Genomic DNA, 22,493 nt, shown 5'->3' with positions numbered 1-22,493 from the left:
GGTGGGGCCCACCCCCAAGCCCCAGGCCGGAGCCCCCTCGAGGGCGTCCAGCCGGCGTCGGACCCCGCTCGGTCCTCCAGGTGGCCCTGCCTCTGCTCCATTTCAGGGAGGGGACCCAGGGGGACCGCGACCCCGCGGGGGCGGCCGGCCGTGGGCTCTTGGGGCCAAAGACGACTTCCCTGCCTCCTCGTCCAAGTCGACGAGAAAATGTTAAAAAAAAAAGGGGGGGGGGGATCCCTGGGTGGCTCAGCGGCTTAGCGCCTGCCTCTGGCTCAGGGCCTGATGCTGGGGTCCTGGGATCGAGTCCCTGCAGGGAGCCTGCTCCTCCCTCTGCCTGTGTCTCTGCCCCCCCCCCCTCTCTCTCTCTCTGTGTCTCATGAATAAATAAATGAAATCTTAAAAAAAAAAAAAAAAGAGAGAGAGAGAGTTCAGTAGAACGGAGAAGAACAACGTTCTGCTTTGCTGGTGGTGATGGCGCCGAGGCTTGGGTTATCTGGAGGCTTTTGCAGGTAGAGGACGGGATTCGGAGAGGAGTTTGGGGCACAGGGTAAAGCAGGTTGGAGTAGTTAGAAGACCAAAGGGGGGAGAGGGAATGAGGGGAGGAGAATTGAGGGAGACTCTGCAAATTCAGGGAATGGGGATCCCTCAGTGTAGGGGCCTGTCGTCCATCTGGGCTGTACCCCCTCTGCCCACCTGCCTCCTCCTCCCCAGTTCGGTGATGTAGGAGGAATGGGGACACAGAGGACTTAACAGAGTGAGGAGAAGGGATGTGGAGCCCTCTGCCCTCTCGGGGCTGTTCTTTAAGGCCCTTGGTGGAAGACCCTACGGGGCAGAAGAGGGGGGAAGCACGGGTGGCTCCAGACCATCACTATGACACGCGTTTCCAGAAGATACCTGGGGGATCCCTGGGTGGCGCAGCGGTTTGGCGCCTGCCTTTGGCCCAGGGCGTGATCCTGGAGACCCGGGATCGAATCCCACATCGGGCTCCCGGTGCATGGAGCCTGCTTCTCCCTCTGCCTGTGTCTCTGCCTCTCTCTCTCTCTGTGACTATCATAAATAAATTAAAAAAAAAAAAAGTATCCAGAAGATACCTGGGGCTGGCTCACAGCCAGAGGTCCTGCTCACAGGAAGCTTCCCTCTGGAGGCCTGACATTATGAGCCTGGCCAGCAAGGTTCAGGTTCTATCCGATTGCTGTTTCCACCTGGGGGTAAGGAGCTAGGGCTGGTGGCAGATTTATAAGAAACCAGTGGATTAAGAGTCAGAATAATTAGGGTTGAGTCCCAATTCTTCCGCTGGCAGTCCAGGCCAATAGTTTAACTTCTTCATCAGTTATAAAATGAGGATTCTTAAATAAATAAATAAATAAATAAATAAATAAATAAATAAATAAATAAATAAAAATGAGGATTCTTATCTATAATCACCACTTCATATGGTTAAGAAGATTAATAGTGGGGCTGTATGTGCGAGCACTCTGAAAACCATAAGCTCTGTACAGTGGTAGGGGATCAGTACCTGTACCATAGTTGCATCCACTTTAATGGCCTTGAAAACCCTGACCCATGTCATGGTGTCCTCTCCCTCAGGAGTCTTGTTTGGTCTGTGTGTAGTCTCTATGGTCTTTCCCCTCAGACTGTAAATTCCTCGAGAGCACAGGCTGTGACGTACTCATTTTTGTATTTCCTACTACCCTCTGTGAAGGAGGGGCACAGTTGTGCTATTGAACGGTGTCACACGAAGGCAGAAAAGAAAGAAACTCTTAGTCTCTGTGACTTGGTTTGGTGCTACACAACGATGAAATGCCTTGAATGACATGAATATCAAGGATAGTTGGAATAAAGAGGGGTATGATGGAAGGGGTTGAGGGAGACCTACACCAAAATGTTAACTGTGGTTTTCTCTGGGGAAAGGAAACCTTTAACTTCTACTCTAAATACTTCTGCATTGCTTGAATTTTTGATGATGAGCATATATTCACTTTTTTGTATGTTAATTTTTTTAAAAAAAATCAGGTTTAACATACGCACACAGTAAAGTGCCTAAGTCTTAAATGTACAACTTGGATTTTTTTGTAATTATCACCGCCACCCATAACAAGATACAGCATTTCCAGGGCGCCTTGGCTGGCTCAGTCTGTAAAGGATGCGACTCTTGATCTCAGGGTTGTGGGTTCAAACCCCACGGTGAGCGTGGAGCCTACCTTAAAAAAAAAAAAAAAAAAAGAGCACTCCCAACACCCAAGAAGACTCGCCTGCACACTTTGATAGTTAATAAACTCCCAGTTATCACTATTCTGAGTTCTATCACCATAGATTAGTTTTGCTGGTTCTTGAACTTCATGTAAATGGAACCAGGCAGTATGTGTGCTCTTGTGTCTGCCTTCTGTCACTCAACATATGTTCCTGAGATTCATCCATGTTGTTGTGTCTAGCAGTACTGTTTGTTCTTTTTTTACTGCTGTATATATTCCATTGCATAATTATGCCACAATTCATCCATTCTACCATTGATGGGCATTTGGGCTACTCCTGTTTTTGTCCCTTATGGATGAAGCTGCTAGGAACATCCTGGTACACGTCTTTTGGTGAATATACGCACCCATTTCTCCTGGGTAAATACTGAGGAGTGGAATTGCTACGTATGCGGTATATGTTTAACTTTTGTAGATACTGCTAGTTTTCAAAAATATTTGAATCAATTTATGTCCTTAGTTGTAACATATGAGAGTTCTTGTTCCACATCCCTTCCAACACTTGTAATACAATCTTTACAATATTGCAGTACAGTCTTTTTGGAATAAGTATATATTTGATAATCAGAAAAAAACTTCAACAATATAAATATTTTCATGAATGGGTAGAGAGAGATGTTGCCAGTGGCTTCCTTCTGCTTCCCATGCCAAATAAAACTCTTCAGCAGTATCCTAAGCCTGGCACATTTTCTTTTTCTCCTGCACTCCCACTTCCCATGCCTTCTGAGCCTGCATTTCTTTAACGAAAAGTTATCATCTACTGTGTGCCAGACACTGGGCTGGGTGCTAAGTGTCCAGTGGAACACAAAACAGACTGCTCTCTTAGAATTTATAGTCTACAAAGGAACCAGGCATTAAAAAAATCAACACAAATATATCATTACACACGATGTTTAAGAAAACGAGAAGGTGGTAAGAAAGAGAGTAACTATGAGGGGGCAGGGCAGGGCAGACGTCTGAAGAAGTTCCATATAAGGCAAAGTTTGAAAGACGGGATAAGCAAGAGGCAGAAGGAACAGAAAAGGCAGAAGCAGAGGCAGAGCAGAGGTTATGAGTCACAAGGACTTGGTGTTCAAGAAACAAAGAGGATCAATATGGCTGGAACCCCGCAAGCGAGAACTGCACAAGATGGGGCTGGGAAGACAGGCAGGGCCCACATCAGGAAGGCCGGCCCTATACACCTCCCATCTTTCAGTTTAATTAGGTTCTTTCTCTGCAAACTCCACTCAAGGTTTATCTCCTGCCAAAAGCCTTCTTGAGTAATACCACGTTGCTCTAATTAGTATTATTTTAATTACATCATTGTTCCAATAACTTCATTATATAATTTGTAGTTTATAGGCCATTCATTCTTTTTATAGAGAATGTATTGGTTTCCCCCACAGTTGTGGGGCTGGGGCCTCACATCTCCTCTTTTGTCTGGTCTCCTCCAAGCGCTTAGCATATCAGGGGGACAGCAAGAGGCTGTTGACAGGAAGAGCCTCCCTTGGCGCTGTACTCTATTCCTAGAAAGCTCTGGAAACCTGAGCAAATAAATAATCCCTGGTGTCCCTGATTTGAGAGCTAGCCCAGTTCCAGGTCTTCAAAAATTGTCATGGAACAATCAGATTTCCCCAGGATCCATGCACATTTTTCCTCAATACCTTTCTCGGGTCCAGAGTTAATTTGCCCCTCCCCCCCTCCACTCACCAGATTAAAGGCCTCACTGCTGTTGCTAAGGGAGTGAGGCTGGGCAGGTGAGAGTGGGTGGGAGGGTGCTACAGCAGGGGGTGGGGGTGGGTGGGGGGGTGGTCAGGTTGGTCTGCAGGAAAAAGCTCTCAGCGATGCATTTCCAAGTGCTCCTCGCCCAGTCTATTCCCTTCTCTGTGCTACCTGCTTGTTCTCTCTGAAAGCTTTGAGGATTTCCTTTCTTTTCCTTTTCCTTTTTTTTAAATCTCTGGAGTCTTACATCTTACCACGTTACAGCTGGTGGTCGGCCGGTTTTCACAAAACAGGGAATCTGTTGTCCATCTTGACTGGTCATAGTGAAGTCCTTGCGAGGAGAATGGGTGATGAAGGACAAAAGTCCCTGAGCACTGGGATATTTTAAGGTGAGAAGCCAAAAGGTTGTTTTGTTTTTGAGTTTTTGAAACTTGTAATGTGACACAGAGTGTGGCTGTGCATACTCTGCCTTTTTTTTTTTTAACAGACCTCCCAACCTGAAATGCATATATTTTATTCTATTTACTTTAATTTTTAGCAATGGTGTAGAACTGTATTACTAGGCTGCTGTCACTCTGACAGATCACCCTACCAGCTCAAAGGGTAAATATGTGGGTTTTTTTTCATAATTTTTGTACAGTAACAAGGTGAGGAACATTTTAGCTCATAAATTATTTACCAAAGCTCACAGGCATAATAGGCTGTGTGCATATTCATCAGGCCATCATCCATTATTCATAAGAAGTTCACTTCAACTGTTAGAAGAAAATGAGGTTGTTGATTGAAATGCTGAAGAAATGTGGTCTTTTGTTCTCCCCCCCTCCTTTCTCCCATCTGAGTAAGTCTGGAAGTTTCTATCAAAAAATGATATTGTAGGAAAAAGAAATTTATTCCTGACATGCAGATGTGTAGATAAGAGGGGAAAGAAAAAGCCTGGAGTAGGAAATAGATTGGCAGAATCAACCACCATTCATTTAACTTGGCTAAAGGCTCCTGATTCCTGCTTGCCTAGAGATTGTGCCCAGGAAGTGGCCAGAGGGGGTATCCTTCCTTGCAATAAAAGAGCACTTCAGCAAATCTGATAGAGTTTATACCTTTATTAACTAAGATGTGGGTTGCATTCTGCAGCTCAAGAAGTATTTATCCTTTATCTTCTTCGACCTTCACACCAAATCTGTGATACAGGAATAATATTGAAGATGAGAAAACTGAGGCTCAGAGAGGTTAAGTGGCTTGTCTAAGGCCAAACAGCTGCTGAGGAACAGACCAGGAGTATAGCCTAAATTTTCCTTTTCCTTCACATTCCATGTTTTTTATATTCGGTTTTCCTAAGTCCTTCAGATGACAAAGTCCACCAGTGCCAAGATAGAAGCATTTCCTTTTTTTTTTTTAAGATTTTATTTATTTATTTATTTATTTATTTATTTATTTATTTATTTACTTACTTACTTACTTACTTACTAATTTATTTATTCATGAGAGACACACACACACACACAGATGGAGACACAGGCAGAGGGAGAAGCAGGCTCCATGCAGGGAGCCCGACGTGGGACTCGATCTCGGGTCTCCAGAATCACACCCTGGGCTGAAGGCGGCTCTAAACTGCTGAACCACGAGGGTTGCCCCTTAAGATTTTATTTATTTGAGAGAGAAAGAGTGCACACAAGCAGGGGGAGGGACAAAGTGAGAGGGGAGAAGCAGGGTCCCCATTGAGTTGGGAGCCAGATGTGGGGCTTGATCCCAGGACCCCAGCATCATGACCTGAGACTAAGACAGATGCCTAACGGACTGAGCCACCCAGGTGCCCGAGATAGAGGCATTTCACAATGCTTTCCATGAATCGTCGTTTATATCTTGATTCCCTTTTTTATATCTTATTTCTATGAACTACAGAAGCAACATAGGCTTGAAAGCATCATAGAAGGGGCGCCTGGGTAGCTCAGCAGGTCATGATCCCCGGATCCTGGGATCGAGTCCTGCATTGGGCTCCCTACAGGGAGCCTGCTTCTCCCTCTGCCTGTGTCTCTGCCCCTCTGTGTGTGTGTCATGAATAAATTTAAAAATCTAAAAAAAAAAAAAAAGAGAGAGAGAAGGCATCAAATAATACAAAGTTCTATGTAATGGAGATTAAAATGTCTCTGGTGCATGAACAGGTGGTTAACTGCCATTGACTGCCCACCGCCATGGCCACAGAAGCAAGTAGGAGAGATTATAATCCAATCAGATCCACAGATCTGCATTCAGATGTGACCTTGGTCGCTTACTAACTGTGTAACCTTGGGCAAGTGAGCTTTTTAAAGACATAGTTTCCCATTTGTAAAATGGGAATAACACTCTAAGGTTTTGTAAGGATTGAAGGAAATAATGTATATGAAACCCAAGTGTCAGCATTTTCATCTTTTTTTTTTTTTTGTATTCCCATTTTAAAGGTCACCTCTCTCTAGTGATTCAGGGAAGTGGAATGAAAGGCTAGGTTTGTCTCATGCCTGTCTCCCAAATCTACTGCTTGACCTTCTGTCTCATTTGGTCCTGGGCCACTTACTGGGCTGCTGGGTACAGCCTAGAACTCCAGTGTGGTTCTTCTGGATGAAATACAACTATTCATGGTGGGGCAGAGCGGTGAATTCTCCCCAACATGACTACACAAAGTGTTCTTTAATGAAGGCTTGGAAGACTAAAGGGAATTCCAATAGGGGAAAGCTTAGAAATTTACCTTCAACTTTTCCTATAATCCAAGTGAAAAACAGTTAAGAAGTTCAATCCTTTTTTTTTTTTTTTAAGATTTTATTTATTTATTCATGAGGGACACACAGAGAGAGGCAGAGACACAGGCAGAGGGAGAAGCAGGCTCCATGCAAGGAGCCCGATGCAGAACTTGATCCCGGGACCCCAGGAGATCGACAGGAGCCAAAGGCAGATGCTCAACCACTGAGCCACCCAGGTGCCCCGTGAAGCTCAATCTTTATTAAAGGGTCTGTTCCTTTCATGGATGTACCCTAGACCCTAACCTGGCTCCCTGTCCTCAGGTCGGCCTCCCTCCCTAGAAACTCTGTCACTTCTGTCTGGGAAGCCCTGAGGCCCTTCCTCTCTCTTGTTCCTCAGCTACCCCCAGTACATTTCTGTAAATCTGACAAGTTCAGTCTGGAAGAGGTGAAGGGGTGGGGATTAGTGTGTGTGTGAGGTGGAGCAGGGGAAAGGCGGCACAGAGCATGTGTCCCAGTGAGCTGTGGCACATGGTCCACCCAGCAGAACTGTCTAGGGGAGGCTGGCACCCAAGTCCAGAACCCTTCCAGTCTCTTGGCCAGACTGAGATGCAGATGAGGCTCTATTCTTCTGATTGTCCTTTGGAAAGTTAGTAACCTTTGGAACACAAACACACATCTCGAAGAACAAAATGAAGTCTTCACCCCCCATAACAGCTAATGTTGCCATGGCCGTTACTCCATTACCTTGCATTTTTAACAAGCATGGGATGATCCTGATGCAGGTGGCTTGCGGTTTCACATCGAGAAAAACTGATCAAAGCCCCAAAAGAAGAGACACTGCCCCAGGATTTACTAGGCTGCCCCTGCCACGGTGGAGTTAGCCCTTCACATTATTATGCAGAGCAGTATTAGAGCCTCTCCTACAAAGGCTTGCCTGGAATAAGAAAGGAGGGTCCATTTCTGAGTCATATATCTTGTAATCCTTGTTCCCTTAGTTACACAAAAACCAGCCAAAGCTCTGAAAAGGCTGCTTCGGAGAGCCTGACTGGATTCTTCCCCAAACCTCTGCCCTCCCTTTTTGGGGTGGACAATAGGAGGTAGTTTGTTCTTGCAGTTACGTGAGTCAAGAGCATAACACATAGTATGTTCAATAAAGGTACATGAAAAACCTCTACCCAGCCTGATTAATTGGGAGTCGGGACCCACCAGGAGGAGGCAAGGTGCTTCTCTGAGCCCTCAGACCACAGCTTACCCAGCTCTACTACAGCACTTACCAAGTTCTGTCCTAATTTTGCTCCCAGCACCTGTCTTGCCAGGCAGGTTAGCAGTTCATTAGCCATCATCCTTGGCTTTTCCCAACATTTGTTTTTGTTTTTTTTTTTAAAGATTTTATTTATTTATTCATGAGAGACACAGAGAGAGAGAGAGAGGCAGAGACACAGGCAGAGGGAGAAGCAGGCTCCATGCAGGGAGCCCGACCTGGGACTCGATCCCGGGTCTCCAGGATCGCACCCTGGGCTGAAGGAGGCGCTAAAACGCTGAGCCACCCGGGCTGCCCCCAACATTTGTTTTTAAAAATACCTTTATTGAGGTAAAACTGACACACAATTAACTGCACATTTAAAATGTACAATTTGATACATTTTCACATACATATTCACCCATGAAACCATTTCCACAATCAAGATAATGAATACATCCATCACCTCCGGAGGTTTCCCAGAGTCCATCTCTTTCATGGGTCCCTCCCTCTCCCACAGGCAACCACTGATCTGCTTTTTGTCACTACAGATTAATTTGTATTTTCCAAAATTTTATATAAATGGAATCCTACAGGGACTCCTGGGTGGCTCAGCGGTTTAGCGCCTGTCTTTGGCCCAGGGTGTGATCCTGGGGCCCCCCAGATCGAGTCCCACATCGGGCTCCCTGCATGGAGCCTGCTTCTCCCTCTGCCTGGGTCTCTGCCTCTCTCTCTCTCTGTGTCTCACAGGAATAAATAAATAAAATCTTAAAAAAAAAAAAATATATATATACATACACACAAATGGAATCCTACAGTATGCGCTCTCTTTCTTTTGGTCAGGTTTTCTTCACTCAGCATAACTGACATTAGCCATGTTGTGTGGATCCATAGTTTATTCCTTTTTATTGTATGGCAATAGCATTTCTTCACCCATTGACCTGTTGATGGTCATTTGTGTTGTTTCCAGTTTGGGGCTGTTACAAATAAAGCTGTTATAAATATCCTAGTAAGTCTTTGTGTGCCCATTATACTTTCATTTCTCTTGGGTTAATAGGAGTGGAATGGCTGGATCATACAGTATGTGATGCCTAACTTTATTTTATTATTATTATTATTATTTTTTAGAAATTTATTTTCTCACAGTTCTTTTTTTTTTAAAGATTGATTGATTTTATTTATTTATTTATTTATTTATTTATTTATTTATTTATTTATTTATGATAGACATAGAGAGAGAGAGAGGCAGAGACACAGGCAGAGGAAGAAGCAGGCTCCATGTCAGGAGCCCGACATGAGACTCAATCTGGGGTCTCCAGGATTGCGCCCTGGGCCAAAGGCAGGCACTAAACTGCTGAACCACCTAGGGATCCCCTGTGATGCCTAACTTTAAAAAAAATTATTTTGCTTGGGATGCCTGGGTGGCTCAGTGGTTGAACGTCTGCCTTCGGCTCAGGTCCTGATCCTGGGATCTGGGATCGAGTCCCACATCGGGCTCCTTGTGGGGAGCCTGCTTCTCCCTGTCTGTGTTCCTGCACCCCCCTCTCTGTGTCTCTCATGAATAAATAAATAAAATCTTAAAAAAAATATTTTGCTTATCGTTTACTTATTTTATTTCAAGTTTTTATTTACATTCCAGTTAGTGGGGCACCTGGTTGGTGCAGTTGGTTAAGTGTCCGACTCTTGGTTTCGGCTCAGGTCTGATCTCAGAGGCAGGAGCAGGCTCTTCCCTCAGCAGGGAGTCAGCTTGAGATTCTCTCTCCTTCTTCCTCTGTGCACCACCCTCCAATTAAATAAATAAATAAAACTTAAAAAAAAAAATAAGTTTCAAGGCACCTGGGTGGCTCAGTGGTTGAATGTCTGCCTTCAGCTCAGGTTGTGACCCCAGGGTCTTGGGATCAAGTCCCGCGTCGGGCTCCCTGCATGGAGCCTGCTTCTCCCTCTGCCTGTGTCTCTGCCTCTCTCTCTGTGTCTCTCATGAATAAATAAATAAAAGCTTTAAACAAAATCTCCATTAAAAAAAAAAAAGAATTCCAGCTAGTCAAAATATAGTGCAATATTAGTTCCAGGAGTAGAATCCAGTGATTCATCACCTACAGACAACACTCAGTGCTCAGCATAAATGAATTCCTTAATACCCATCACCCATCTAATCCATACCCCTGCCCACCTTCCTCCCAGAACCTTGTTTGTTCTCTATAGTTAAGAGTCTGTTTTATGGTTTGTCTCTCTTTCTTCCCCCATGTTCATCTATTTTCTTAACCTCCACACAAGTGAAATCATATGGTATTTGTCTTTTCTGACTGACTTATTTCACTTAGAATATACTCTAGTTCCACCCACCTCGTTGCAAATGGCAAGATTTCATTCCTTCTATGGCTGAGTAATAACCCACTGTGTGTATATACCACGAATTCTTCATCCATTCATTAGTTGATGGACATTTGGGCTTTTTCCATAATTTGGCTATTATTGAGAACACTGCTATAAACATCAGGGTGTATGTAGCTGTGAATCAGCTTTTTTTTTTTTTTTTTTAAGATTTTATCTAACAGAGAGCACTCACAAGCTGGGGGGAGAGGTGGCCGGGGGAAGGTGGTGGAGGGGGAAGAAGCACCCCCCCTGAGCAGAGGGCCTGACATGGAGCTGGATCCCAGGACCCTGAGATCATGACCTGAGCTAAGGCAGCCATTTAACAAACCGAGCCACCCAGGCAGCTCTGATACTTTTTGCTGGATCATAGGGTAGTTCCATGTGTATGTTTAACTTTTAAAGATCCTGCCATGCTGTCTTCAAAGTGGTTGTACCATTTTACACTCTTATCAGCAGTGTGTCACAGTTCTAGTAACTCTACATTCTGACACCCGAAATATTCAGGCTTTTTACATTAGTCATTTTTATAGGTGTGCCAACACTGCTTTAATTTCTTGGTAAGCATTCATATGGTTCAAAAAGAATTTTTTAAAAGATTTATTTATTTATTCATGAGAGGCAGAGACACAGGCAGAGGGAGAAGCAGGCTCCACGCAGGGAGCCCGATGTGAGACTCGATCTCAGATCCCGGGATCATGACCTGAGCTGAAGGCAGGTGCCCAACTGCTGAGCCACCCAGGCGTCCCTGGTTCAAAAGTTTTTATTTTTATTTATTTTTTTTTAAGATTTTATTTATTTATGCATGAGAGACATAGAGAGAGGCAGGGATACAGGCAGAGGGAGAAGCAGGCTCCATGCAGGGAGCCCTACGTGGGACTTGATCCCAGGTCTCCAGGGTCACACCCTGGGCTGAAGGCAGCGCTAAACCGCTGAGCCACCCTGGTTGCCCTGGTTCAAAAGTTTTTAAAGATTTTAAAGGTATACAGTGAAAAGTGAGACTCTCTCCCTGCCAACCAGTAGTCACTTTTAAAGGTATCTTGTGTATTCTTTATTCAAATGCTAACAAATATTCTTGGTTTTCCTGCTCTTTTACAAAAGGCATTATGCTAACCACACTGTTCTGAACCTTTTCTTTTTTTCATTAAAAAAAAATATTGGGGACACCTCGGTGGCTCAGTGGTCAAATGTCTGCCTTCAGCTCAGGTTGTGATCCTGGAGTCTCGGGATCGAGTCCCGCCTGTGTCGGGCTCCCTGCATGGAGCCTGCTTCTCCCTCTGCCTGTGTCTCTGCCTCTCTCTGTGTGTCTCTCATAAATAAATAAAATTAAAAAAAAAAATCTTAAAAAAAAAAAAAAACATTTGGTTGAGCTTTCTCATTCTTTATTGCGGCCACACAGTATTTAATTGTATGGATGCACTAAGATTTACTTTACCAGTTCCCTATTGATGGACATGTGACTTCTTTCTAAACTTTTGCTATTATGATGCTGCAGTGAGCACCTTACACACAGTGTTTCTCATGGGTGCAAATATAGCCATCGGGATCATTTCTAGAAGTGGGGCTGGTAATATGTAATTTTGATATTAACTCAATAGTTGTGCCAATATACACTCCCACTATCAATAAATCAGATTGTAGTCAGAGAAGGACAAATACCGTATGATTTCACTCATATGTGGAATTTAAGAAACAAAACAAACAAGCAAAGGGAAAAACTAAGAGAGACAGAGACACAAACCAAGAAATAGACTTAATTATAGAGAACTGATGGTTCCCAGAGGGATGGGGATTGGGAGGATGGGTGAGATAGGTAAGGCGTGCACTCGTGGTGAGTACCACCTAGCGTTGTATGGAAGTTCTGAATCATTACTGTATACCTGAAACTAGTATTACGCTGTATGTTAAGTAACTGGAATTGAAATAAAAACTAAAAACAAAAAACAAACAAAAAAAACAAAAATAAATAGCGTGTCTGTTTATTCACAAAACTAAAGTTAGCAAATGTTTGGATTTTACCAATCTGATAATGGTGTTTGTGTTTAATTTGCCTTTTTCTTATTAAGAGTGAGGTTGAACATCATTCCGTACGTTTAAAAGCCATTTGTAGGGGCACCGGGTGGCTTAGTCACCGGGTGGCTAAGCAGCTGCCTTGGGCTCAGGTCGCCAGCCCGGGGTCCTGGGATCCAGCCCTACATCCGGCCCTCTGCTCAGCAGGGCGCCTGCTGCTTCCTCTGCCTGCCACTCCCTCCCCCGGTTTGTACTTCCTCTGCCAAGTAAATAAATAAAATCTTAAAAAGAAAGTAATGTATTTCCTTTCCTTTGAACTGTCTGTAAATGTCATTTGCTACTTTTTCTAAAGGCTGGTCATAGACTTGCTGATCTCTAGGAGTTCTAGGACAGGGAGAGTAGTCCTTTGTGATACAAATGGCAAATATCTTCTCTCCAATTTGTCATTTGTCTTTTCACTTTATGTAGTTTTCATCCCTGACATTAATTCTCTGAATTAATCCGAGACGTTAATCCTGAGCGTTAGTCCAGTTGTTTCTGCCTCCTAAATAGTTCTGGAATACTGCCTTCCTTCTTTCTACCCCCCCCCCCCCCCGCCCCTTCCCTGGGCCAGTCTGCCATGTCCCTCACCAAAATTGCTACATCGATTCTAACCGCTCTCCCAGACATGCTTCCACTCTTGTCCCTTTCTAATCTACATTTTGTAGCCAGAAAGCTGTTTCTAAAATAAAAACACGATCATGTCAGTTTTCTGCTTAAAACTCTTGGGTGGCTAACCAGGGCTCTTAGTGGGAATCCAATGCCCTTAGATCAGATCCTCCATGAGCTCCAAGGTCCCCCACATGGTCTGGCTCCTTTTTTTCTCTTTAGCATCATGTCTGACTAGTCCTCACCTCCCATTCCCCGCTCCTGCCGTACTGAATTGCTTGCAAGCCCTCCCTTTCAGTAAGCTCTCTCACGTTTAGGCCTTTGCATAAACTGTTCTTTCCTGAGGAATGCCCTTCACTTGCTAAACTTCCACTCAGCCTTCAGATATCCCTGCCAACAGGAAGCCCTCCCGGACCCCAGTGGAAGAGATTAGGTACTGGGATGCCTGGGTGGCTCAGGAGTTGGGTGTCTGCCTTCAGCTCAGGGCTTGATCCTGGAGTCTTTGGATCCAGTCCCACATTGGGCTCACATTGGGCTCCCTGCATGGAGCTTGCTTCTCCCTCTGCCTGTGTCTCTGCCTCTCTCTCTCTGTGTCTCTCATGAATAAGTAAAATCTTAAAAAAAAAAAAAGATTTTATTTATTAATGAGAGAGAGGGGCGGGGGGCAGACACAGGCAGAGGGAGCAGCAGACCTCATGCAGGGAGCCCGATGTGGGACTCGATCCTGGGACTCCAGGATCACTCCCTGGGCCGAAGGCAGGTGGGCCGAAGGCAGGTGCTAAACTGCTGAGCCAGCCAGGGGTTCCCAAAAAAATCTTAAAAAAAAAAAAAAGGAAGAGATTAGGTACTAACACCCCTGTCCTTATGTCAGCGCTACTAAAGTTATGATTATCTATTTACTTCTCTGTCTCTCCCATTAGGTAGACAAAGTTCTGGAAGGGTAGGGACTCAGCCTGCTTCTTCACTGTTTCCTAGTGCCTATCACAGGGCCTGGCACATAATAGGTGCTCAATAAATAGTTGCTAAATTAATTCAAGAAATGATGTCTGATGAATGGCTAGGTGAACATTTCATCTTGGTGGGGGAACCCAGGAGAATGAAGAAAACAGAAAGGTTCTTGACTCCCGTGCAAGAAAGTTAAGTAGCCAGTTGCTCCTTCATTCCACCTGCCAGAGAAAGCAGTGGTTTTGACCTTTCCATTTCTCTTGATAATCTCATTGAGCTCTGCCCTAGCTTGTTCTATACCCAGGTCCCAGAGGAATAAGTAAAATACCTAAGATCCAGTAGAGGAAACACTGACCAACATGAGGGCAACTTGTCTTAGCTGTAGCTAAGTCCTGGAGGCTTCCTGAGTGTCATAGTTTGCCCTTTAACCACTGGACCATGGAGAGGTGGAGGGGTGGGTTCCAGTGGAGGGCTGGAGCAGAGAGGTATGCTTGAGACAGTCTGGGGCAATGGCTATTCACCATCCAGTGTAAGTATCTGAATTTTTTTAAAGAGTTTTATTTATTTATTCATGAGAAACACACACAGAGAAAGGCAGAGACACAGCCAGAGGGAGAAGCAGGCTCCATGCAGGGAGCCTGATGCGGGACCCAATCCCGGGTTCTAGGATCATGCCCTGGGCTGAAGGTGTTCGCTCAACTGATGAGCCACCTGGGCGTCCCACAGGTGCAGTACCTAATTAAAAAGCAGTATGGGATAAGTGGGAGCTGAACAGATGAGGACCAAAGTCAGGTGCTGACAGACAACCAGAACTAGTATCTTGATTCAGGGGTCACTGCTTACACTCTCACTGATGCAGACTGCTTTAGTCAACACAATTTTGGGGTCCCGGAGGGCCACAGAGAGAAATAAGGATAGAAAACCTTTCCTAGGGATCCCTGGGTGGCGCAGCGGTTTAGCGCCTGCCTTTGGCCCAGGGCGCGATCCTGGAGACCCAGGATTGAATCCCACATCGGGCTCCCAGTGCATGGAGCCTGCTTCTCCCTCTGCCTATGTCTCTGCCTCTCTCTCTCTCTCTCTATCTCTGTGTGACTATCATAAATAAATAAAAATTAAAAAAAAAAAAAAAAGAAAACCTTTCCTAGGTTTAGTCCTTTATTTTCTGAAGCCTTGAGCATGGCGTACAGGTGGGATAGATTAGTGACCTCTCCGGTTTCAGACTTTGAGGTGGAATCATTTTTTTTTTTTTTTTTAGATTTTTATTTACTTATTCATGAGACACACACAGAGAGAGAGAGGCAGACACACAGGCAGAGGGAGAAGCAGGCTCCACGCAGGGAGCGTGATGGGGGACTCCAGGATCACGACCTGGGCTAAAGGCAAACACTCAGAACCACTGAGCTGTCCAGGTGTCCCTTTGGGATGGAACCAATTTAGGATGTAATTTGGAAAAGTTAGGATACAGGTAACATTTGTCTGGTCTGACCTTCAAGGATTTATTTGCTCCTTTACTTACCAATTACTGATTGCAAACTTCATGCTAAGGAAAGTACAGGGCCTTGGAGATAGAAGGGTACTGCAACACACTGTTTTCTTAAGCTGTGGGTGCTAACTTGTTAGTGGGATGACAAATCACAATCAGATCTGAATTAAAAAACAAAACAAAACAGGAGAATAGAAAATAACTACAGTGCACTCTGCATAGAACAAGTACTAGGCTAAAAAAAATTGTTACAGGGGCCACCCCGGTGGCGCAGCGGTTTAGTGCCGCCTGCAGCCCTGGGCATGATCCTGGAGACCCTGGATCGAGTCCCATGTCGGGCTCTCTGCATGGGGCCTGCTTCTCCCTCTGCCTGTGTCTCTGCCTCGCATTCTCTCTGTGTCTCTATGAATAGATAAATAAAATTTAAAAAAAGGAATTAAAAAAATTGTTACAAACGTGTGTGTGCATACTGGGTCATGATTTAAAGCATATTACTGTGGTCGGAAAAATTTTGAGCCTCTGCCCTAGAAGGTGAGCTCCAAGAGCACAAAGGCTTTGTTGTGTCTCAGAACAGTGCGGGGGTGCGGTGTTGGGGTCTCACTACTGAGCTGAACCAGTGAAGGTTTAACACTGTGCTGCCTTCGGGAAGATTAGAGCCAGACATACAGGGAAAGGTCAGAATTACAGGGTTTTCAATACTAGTATTAGTCTGAACCAAATTAAGAACATTGTGTTCAGGGATCCCTGGGTGGCGCAGCGGTTTGGCGCCTGCCTTTGGCCCAGGGTGCGATCCTGGAGACCCGGGATCGAATCCCACATCGGGCTCCCGGTGCATGGAGCCTGCTTCTCCCTCTGCCTGTGTCTCTCTCTGCCTCTCTCTCTCTCTCTCCGTGTGACTATCATGAATAAATAAATTTAAAAAGAAAAAAAAAATTAAAAAAAAAAAAAAGAACATTGTGTTCTGGGCAGCTGGATGGCTCCTTCAGCCCAGGGCGAGATCCTGGAGGCCTGGGATTGAATCCCACGTTGGTCTCTCTGCATGGAGCCTCTTTCTCTCTGATGGATAAATAAAAAAAAAAAAAAAAAAAAAAGAAAAAAAAAAGAACATCTTGTGCTGGGGGCGCCTGGGTATCTCAGCAGGTTAAACGTCTGCATTGGGCTCAGGTCATGATCCCGGGGTCCTGGGATGTGCAGCCCCTGCATGGGGCTCCCTGCTCGGCGGGGAGTCTGCTTCTCTCTCTCCTTTGCCCATCCCTCTGCCGGTGCACTCTCTCTCTCTCAAATAAATAAATAAAATATTTTTTAAAAAAATGTCTTGTGGGGCAGCCCAGGTGGCTCAACGGTTGGGCGTCCGCCTTCGGCCCAGGGCATGACCCCAGGGTCCTGGAATCTAGTCCCACGTTGGGCTCCCTGCATGGAGCCTGCTTCTCCCTCTGCCTGGGTCTCTGTGTCTCTGGTTAACAAATAAACAAAAATCTTAAAAAAAAAAAAAAAAAAAGTCTTGTGTAGCTCCATCTCTGTACTTGCGCAGAGGCGGCGTATCTTAAAATGAAGGTTGCCCGGGACACTGCTGCCTTAGAGGGTGGCACCCCTTCCCTTAAGGACAGTGAGGGTAGGGACGAAGGGAGAGAGAGGGAGGCTACAGGAGGCGGCAGGCCGGGCCCTGCGCGGGGCCTCCCTCGGGCAGAGGGGCAGCGACGCAAGTGCAGGCGGGCACCTGCCGGCGGGACGGGCAAGGCGGCCAGGACCCACTGACGGCGCCGCCAGCCCGCGCAGTCCAGGGGCCGGGGCCGGGGCCGGGGCCGCCGCGCTCCGCAGGTGAGGTCACCTTGAGCTGCTGCGCGGAGGTGGAAGCAGGTTCCGGGGAGCGGCTTCAGCGGCTCTGCCCCCGAGCGCCCCAGAGAGAGAGAGAGAGAGAGGAGGGGGGGGGGCGGAAAAAACAAAGGCAAAACCAAAAAAAAAAAAAAGCCAACAACCGTGTTTGGAGACAATACCTGCATTCGGTTTTCTTCCCGTCGTGGGACGCGGGTGGGGGTGGGAGGGCGAGACCCAAGGGGCGGGGCCGCCGCGCGCCGGGGGGGCGGGGCCACGCGCGCCCGCCCTCCAGCTACTGGACGCCGCGCGGGAGGGGCGGGGCTTCCGGTGGCGGCGGCGCTCGGGCGTCGGGTGACGCGAGGCGGACGGGCCGTCACGTGACACGGAAGTGACTACGAACAGGAAGAGGACGAAAAAAATAACCGTCCGCGACGCCGAGCCGAACCGGACCCGCAGCCACCATGAACAGCAAAGGCAAGGGCAGGGGGCGGCCGGGGCCGTCGGGGGGACAGTGCTAGCCTGGAGCGAGCGGGCCCGGAGCCCGGGGTCGCCAAGCGGAGGCTTGGGGCGCGCTGCGCCTCCCTCCCCGGCCGGCTGCGGCCCCGGGGGCCGCGCCAGACGCCTTCGTCATCCCCGAACTGCGGCTGCTCGCTGCTTCCCGGCCCTTTCCTCCTTAAACTCTGTGGCGCAGTTTGGAGCTGCGGGCTCGGGTGGAGGGGCGGGGGGGTGCAGGGGGGAGGCTTGTCATGATGGGCATCTGCGGGAGCAAATGGGGAGCTAGAGCAGGGATGCGGGTCGGCCAATGGCGCGCCGGCGGGGGCGGGGCTTCGCGCTCCGGAACCAGAGGCCGGCGCCAGGGCTTAACCAGTGCGGCGCCGGCGGGCGGGCCCCGGGGCCCGGGGGCCCGGGGGCGGCGGAGGGGTCTCCCTCCGCGTGCCTCGCGCGGCCGCCCGAAGTGCCCCCGGCTCCTGGGACTGTGCCGGCGTCGGGCCCCACCCGGTCCTCCGCTGTGCCTCAGGACGGTTCCCGTTATCCTCCCTCGGGTCCCGAGGGCTCACGTCCAGCGCGCGCTGTATTCGGAAGGCGACCTTGAGTAGGAAGCGGCGGGGCAAATAACCCGCAACCTCCGTGACCCAACGAGGTCGCGGCTCGGTCCAGCCAGGCCTGTGGCGACCACCCGGAGCCGGGGCAGCGCGTCCCTGCCGTTGGGCACGGGCAGGAACGGGGCCCCACACCTGCCCTGCATCGATGGAGAAGCTCGGGTGTGCCAGTGGGAGGACTGCCCCGGTAGGAGTAGGGATAAGGGTGCGAAGAGAATATTCTCTCGGCCCCAGAAATCAGCCCCCACCCCCACCCCACCACCCAGAGCGGTCTGTCTACACATCTCCAGCTTGCTGCCCCTAGGGCAGCTACCCAGGATGCTCTGCCCCATTTTGGTGGCTCTGTGTGGTAGGCAACATGCATTTTCTTTTTCTTTCCTTTTTTTTTTTTTCTTTTCTTTCTTGTCTTCCAGGTCAATATCCAACGCAGCCAACCTATCCCGTGCAGCCTCCTGGGAACCCAGTGTACCCTCAGACCTTGCATCTCCCTCAGGCTCCACCCTATACTGATGCTCCACCTGCCTACTCAGAGGTGCTTCCAGTTTACTAGACTTGAACCCAGTGCTCTTGGGTCACATCTTCAGTCCTTAGCTAATAAGCCTGAGTCCACGCATATCTATTCAGTGTCCGTAAATAGGAGAAGGGAGGGCTCACGTGAATAGTCTGAAACACTGTACACTTCAGCGCAATTTCTGTTGGGGTTGAGACTGCATCATCTGATTGTTTCATGTTTTTTTTTTTTTTTTTTTTTTTGGCACCGGGTGAGGTTAAGAAGATGAGCTTGCGTTCCTTGAGCCTCACGTTAGCTATGGCAGGAAGTGATGCAGGAGGGTACTGAGTGGCAGTGGAAAGGCAGTTTGTGTAACTCAAGAGTGTAATCTGCACAAGGACAATTAAGAATTGAGCGTAGAAGGGATCTAAAATCGGAATGTCATAAAGTAACCTGTTGCCTTCTCTTCTAGCTCTATCGTCCGAGCTTTGTGCATCCGGGGGCTGCCACGGTCCCCACCATGTCAGCTGCATTTCCTGGCGCCTCACTGTATCTTCCCATGGCCCAATCTGTGGCTGTTGGACCTTTAGGTTCCACAATCCCCATGGCTTATTATCCAGTTGGTCCCATCTATCCACCTGGTTCAGCAGTGCTGGTGGAAGGAGGGTATGATGCAGGTGCCAGATTTGGAGCGGGGGCTACTGCTGGCAACATTCCTGTGAGTATGACCTTATCAGAACAACTCAGCTCTTACGTAGTTTAACTTTCTGAAGAGATTACATATTCATCCTTTCACCATCCCTGGGTAATAGCTGTGGTATGGGTATAAGCACTGACATCCAGTAGTTGGGCAGAAAGCAGTTGAGGGGGCAGGAGAACTGTGGCAAGTCAGTAGCATCTGGCACATTCCCTGGGGCTTGAGTTAACCAGATTCCTTTGTTTTCCTATACCTCTTTAAAGCATTAGGAGTCCTGCCTGCTGCTTTTGCAGTTCCACTTTGGTACTGGTCTAGTAATACTCCTTATTCAGCCTGTAACATTTACTTCAAATTTGCCTTCAGTATGGCATTCCATTAAGAAACGTGATAAAAGAAAAACGTGATGAGTAAAAATGGAGAAAGACACATGAGATAAGCACTGTGTGTTATATGTAGGCAACTTGAATTTAAATAAAATAATAATTTTTAAAATCCTGAAAAAAATGAAGAAAGCATAGTCCCCTATTAAGTGGCATTTAGAAAGATACTAGAGATTTTAGTTATGTTGCCTGCTTAGCTCCCCCCTCTATAAGAATTAGAGCCCAGGTGGTCCTTGCCTCAAAGCCATATACCTGAAATGAGGTGAGAATGCCTTTAAATGAGTGGTAGGCTCTTTTCCTGTCTGTACCTTTGGGTTCACAGAGAATATAGACCTGCTTTACAACCCACGTTGGCAGAACTAGCTTTAAGATGTGATTGGTCAGGACACTGCCATCTTCCTAATGGATCCTGTTTCACGTGTGTCCACTTCCCTTGTCTCAGCTGCTCTCTGCCCATCAACCTTGTCTTTTCCTTTCAGCCTCCACCCCCTGGATGCCCTCCCAACGCTGCTCAGCTTGCAGTCATGCAGGGAGCCAATGTCCTCGTAACTCAGCGGAAGGGAAACTTCTTCATGGGTGGCTCAGATGGTGGCTACACCATCTGGTGAAGAACCAAGGCCACCTCTATGCCGGGAAAGACATCACATACCTTCAGCACTTCTCACAATGTAACTGCTTTAGTCATATTAACCTGAAGTTGCAGTTTAGACACATGTTGTTGGGGTGTCTTTCTGGTGCCCAAACTTTCAGGCACTTTTCAAACTTAATAAGGAACCATGTAATGGTAGCAGTACCTCCTTAAAGCATTTTGAGGTAGGGGAGGCATCCATTCATAAAATGAATGTGGGTAAAGCAGCCCTAAGGATCTTCCTTTAATTCCTCCGGAGTAATACTGTACCATACTGGTCTTTGCTCTTAGTAATAAAACATCAAATTAGGTTTGGAGGGAACTTTGATCTTCCTAAGAATTAAAGTTGCCAAATTATTCTGATTGGTCTTTAATCTCCTTTAAGTCTTTGATTTCTATTACTTGTTATAAATGAAACGCATTAGTTGTCTGCCTTTCCATCCTTTGCCCCACGTCCCACCCTCAACCCTAGTCTTCCAGTTCCTTCCCGCCAATCTCCATTGAATCAATGGTGCAGGACAGAAAGCCAGTCAGACTAACTTCCTTCTCTCCTTGCACTTCTCCCCACTTGCCATCTTTTAACTAGTCTTTCACAAGGATCCTCTGAAACCCCCTCTGTGCCCCAAGCACAGACCCCATTACTTCTGCTTTTGCATCTCCTCAGGCAAAAGTGGAGGGTGCCTCTCTGGACCCTCCTCATAGGTTGTTTCTTCATCTACGAACCAAACCCAAATTTGCTCCGGTGCCAGAAAAACAGCTCCATTTGAACAAAGGGTATCCATGCAAACCGTACTGTAAACTGGTTTAAAATGTGGGGGCAAGGAGGAGGATGCATTTCAAAAGCCTGATGACATCCGAGCCAAATTAGGGGAAGTTTCCCCATCCAAAAATTGGTTACCAGTTATCAGAGTATCTGATGCAGGCACTCATGGCTCCTGAGAATTCCTCAGCTGGGGTAATGGGGTCATACTATGAATCCCTCACTACAAAATGACTTGAGTCCAGCGAAATCTCATTAGGGTTAAGAATATTTTCAGGGATCCTTAATACTTTGATTTTTGTTTTCTGAAATTGGATTTTATTTTATTTTATCTTATAATTTCAGTTCATCTAAATTTTGTGTTCTGTACATGTGATGTTTGACTGTACCATTGACTGTTATGGAAGTTCAGCGTTGTACGTCTCTCTCTACACTGTGGTGCACTTAACTTGTGGATTTTTTATACTAAAAATGTAGAATAAAGACTATTTTGAAGATTTGAATAAAGTGATGAAGTTGCATTACACCTCACCTCAAGGATTCTTTACTCAACTTGTTTTTAGATTTCTTCTCTATCTTTTATGTCCCACCTAGGATTCAGATAGGTGCTGCTATCATTCCAGGGTTTTAAAGATTTTATTTATTAGAAGGAGAGCACGAGCGGGAGGGAGGAGCAGCCAGCAGGGTACCTGATGGCAGGGCTCCATCCCAGGACCCCGGGATTATGACCTGAGGAGCTATGATTTCTATCAAAACACTGTCTTAAACACATCTCGTTTGGGGACTAAGATCCAGTGAGCTTCTCGGCTTGATTCAAAGGGCACTGGTGGGAAAAGTGGTAAGGAGATGGTTGCTGGTTCCCTCTGTGTAGACCCAGCATGGGTCAGGGAAGGGGTACCTGGGGGGCTTAGTTAAGCATCTGCCTTCAGCTCAGGTCATGGTCCTGGGGTTCTGGGGCCAAGCCTTAAGTTGGGTTCCCTGCTCAGCTCCTCTGCTGCTCTCTCTCTCTGCCCCTCCTCTCCTCACTCATGCTTTCTCTTGTCTGCTCTCTCTCAAGTAAATAAATAAAATCCTGAAGAAAAAAAAAAAGGTCTGGGAAATTCTAGTCCTTGCCAGGGTGGAAGGTAACCATTTCATCTCCCAGGGTATGTTTCTGATGAGACTCCCCTGGGACAAGTTTCTCACGACCGTCTTGTTTCAAACTCCTGAGATTGTTCTGGGAACTTCTGAAACTTCTCTGGGGTTTTGTTTGTTTGGGAGAGAACG

At 46.9% G+C, this 22,493-nt stretch overlaps 1 protein-coding gene and 1 long non-coding RNA gene across 4 annotated transcripts; one reads left to right on the top strand and one right to left on the bottom strand.

Annotated features, from left to right (window-relative positions):
• Window positions 1-9,137: 9,137 nt before the first annotated feature.
• Window positions 9,138-17,425, bottom strand: LOC112667260 (uncharacterized). 2 transcript variants are annotated; one of them, XR_004809936.2, is made up of 3 exons: window positions 17,352-17,425; window positions 15,391-15,518; window positions 9,138-9,684 (listed from the first exon to the last, which is right to left on the bottom strand). It is a non-coding gene; the product is annotated as an uncharacterized LOC112667260 (long non-coding RNA). The 2 variants fall into 2 exon arrangements; XR_003141116.3 differs by lacking the exon at window positions 9,138-9,684 and adding an exon at window positions 9,691-14,609.
• Window positions 17,426-17,487: 62 nt separating this feature from the next.
• DAZAP2 (DAZ associated protein 2) lies at window positions 17,488-21,758 on the top strand. 2 transcript variants are annotated; one of them, XM_025458860.3, is made up of 4 exons: window positions 17,488-17,646; window positions 18,686-18,804; window positions 19,235-19,480; window positions 20,319-21,758. In XM_025458860.3, the coding sequence occupies exons 1-4, from the start codon at window positions 17,634-17,636 to the stop codon at window positions 20,445-20,447; spliced, it is 507 nt and encodes a 168-aa protein (XP_025314645.1). In that variant the 5' UTR covers window positions 17,488-17,633; the 3' UTR covers window positions 20,448-21,758. The 2 variants fall into 2 exon arrangements, with proteins under 2 accessions (XP_025314645.1, XP_025314646.1); XM_025458861.3 differs by having other exon boundaries at window positions 19,235-19,403; window positions 20,319-20,641.
• Window positions 21,759-22,493: the final 735 nt, after the last annotated feature.

The sequence above is a fragment of the Canis lupus genome, chromosome 27 (assembly GCF_003254725.2).
Source record: "Canis lupus dingo isolate Sandy chromosome 27, ASM325472v2, whole genome shotgun sequence".
Lineage (NCBI taxonomy): Eukaryota > Metazoa > Chordata > Mammalia > Carnivora > Canidae > Canis > Canis lupus.
Note: the sequence above shows the minus strand (reverse complement) of the source record. Positions and strands in the feature narration are given on the sequence as shown.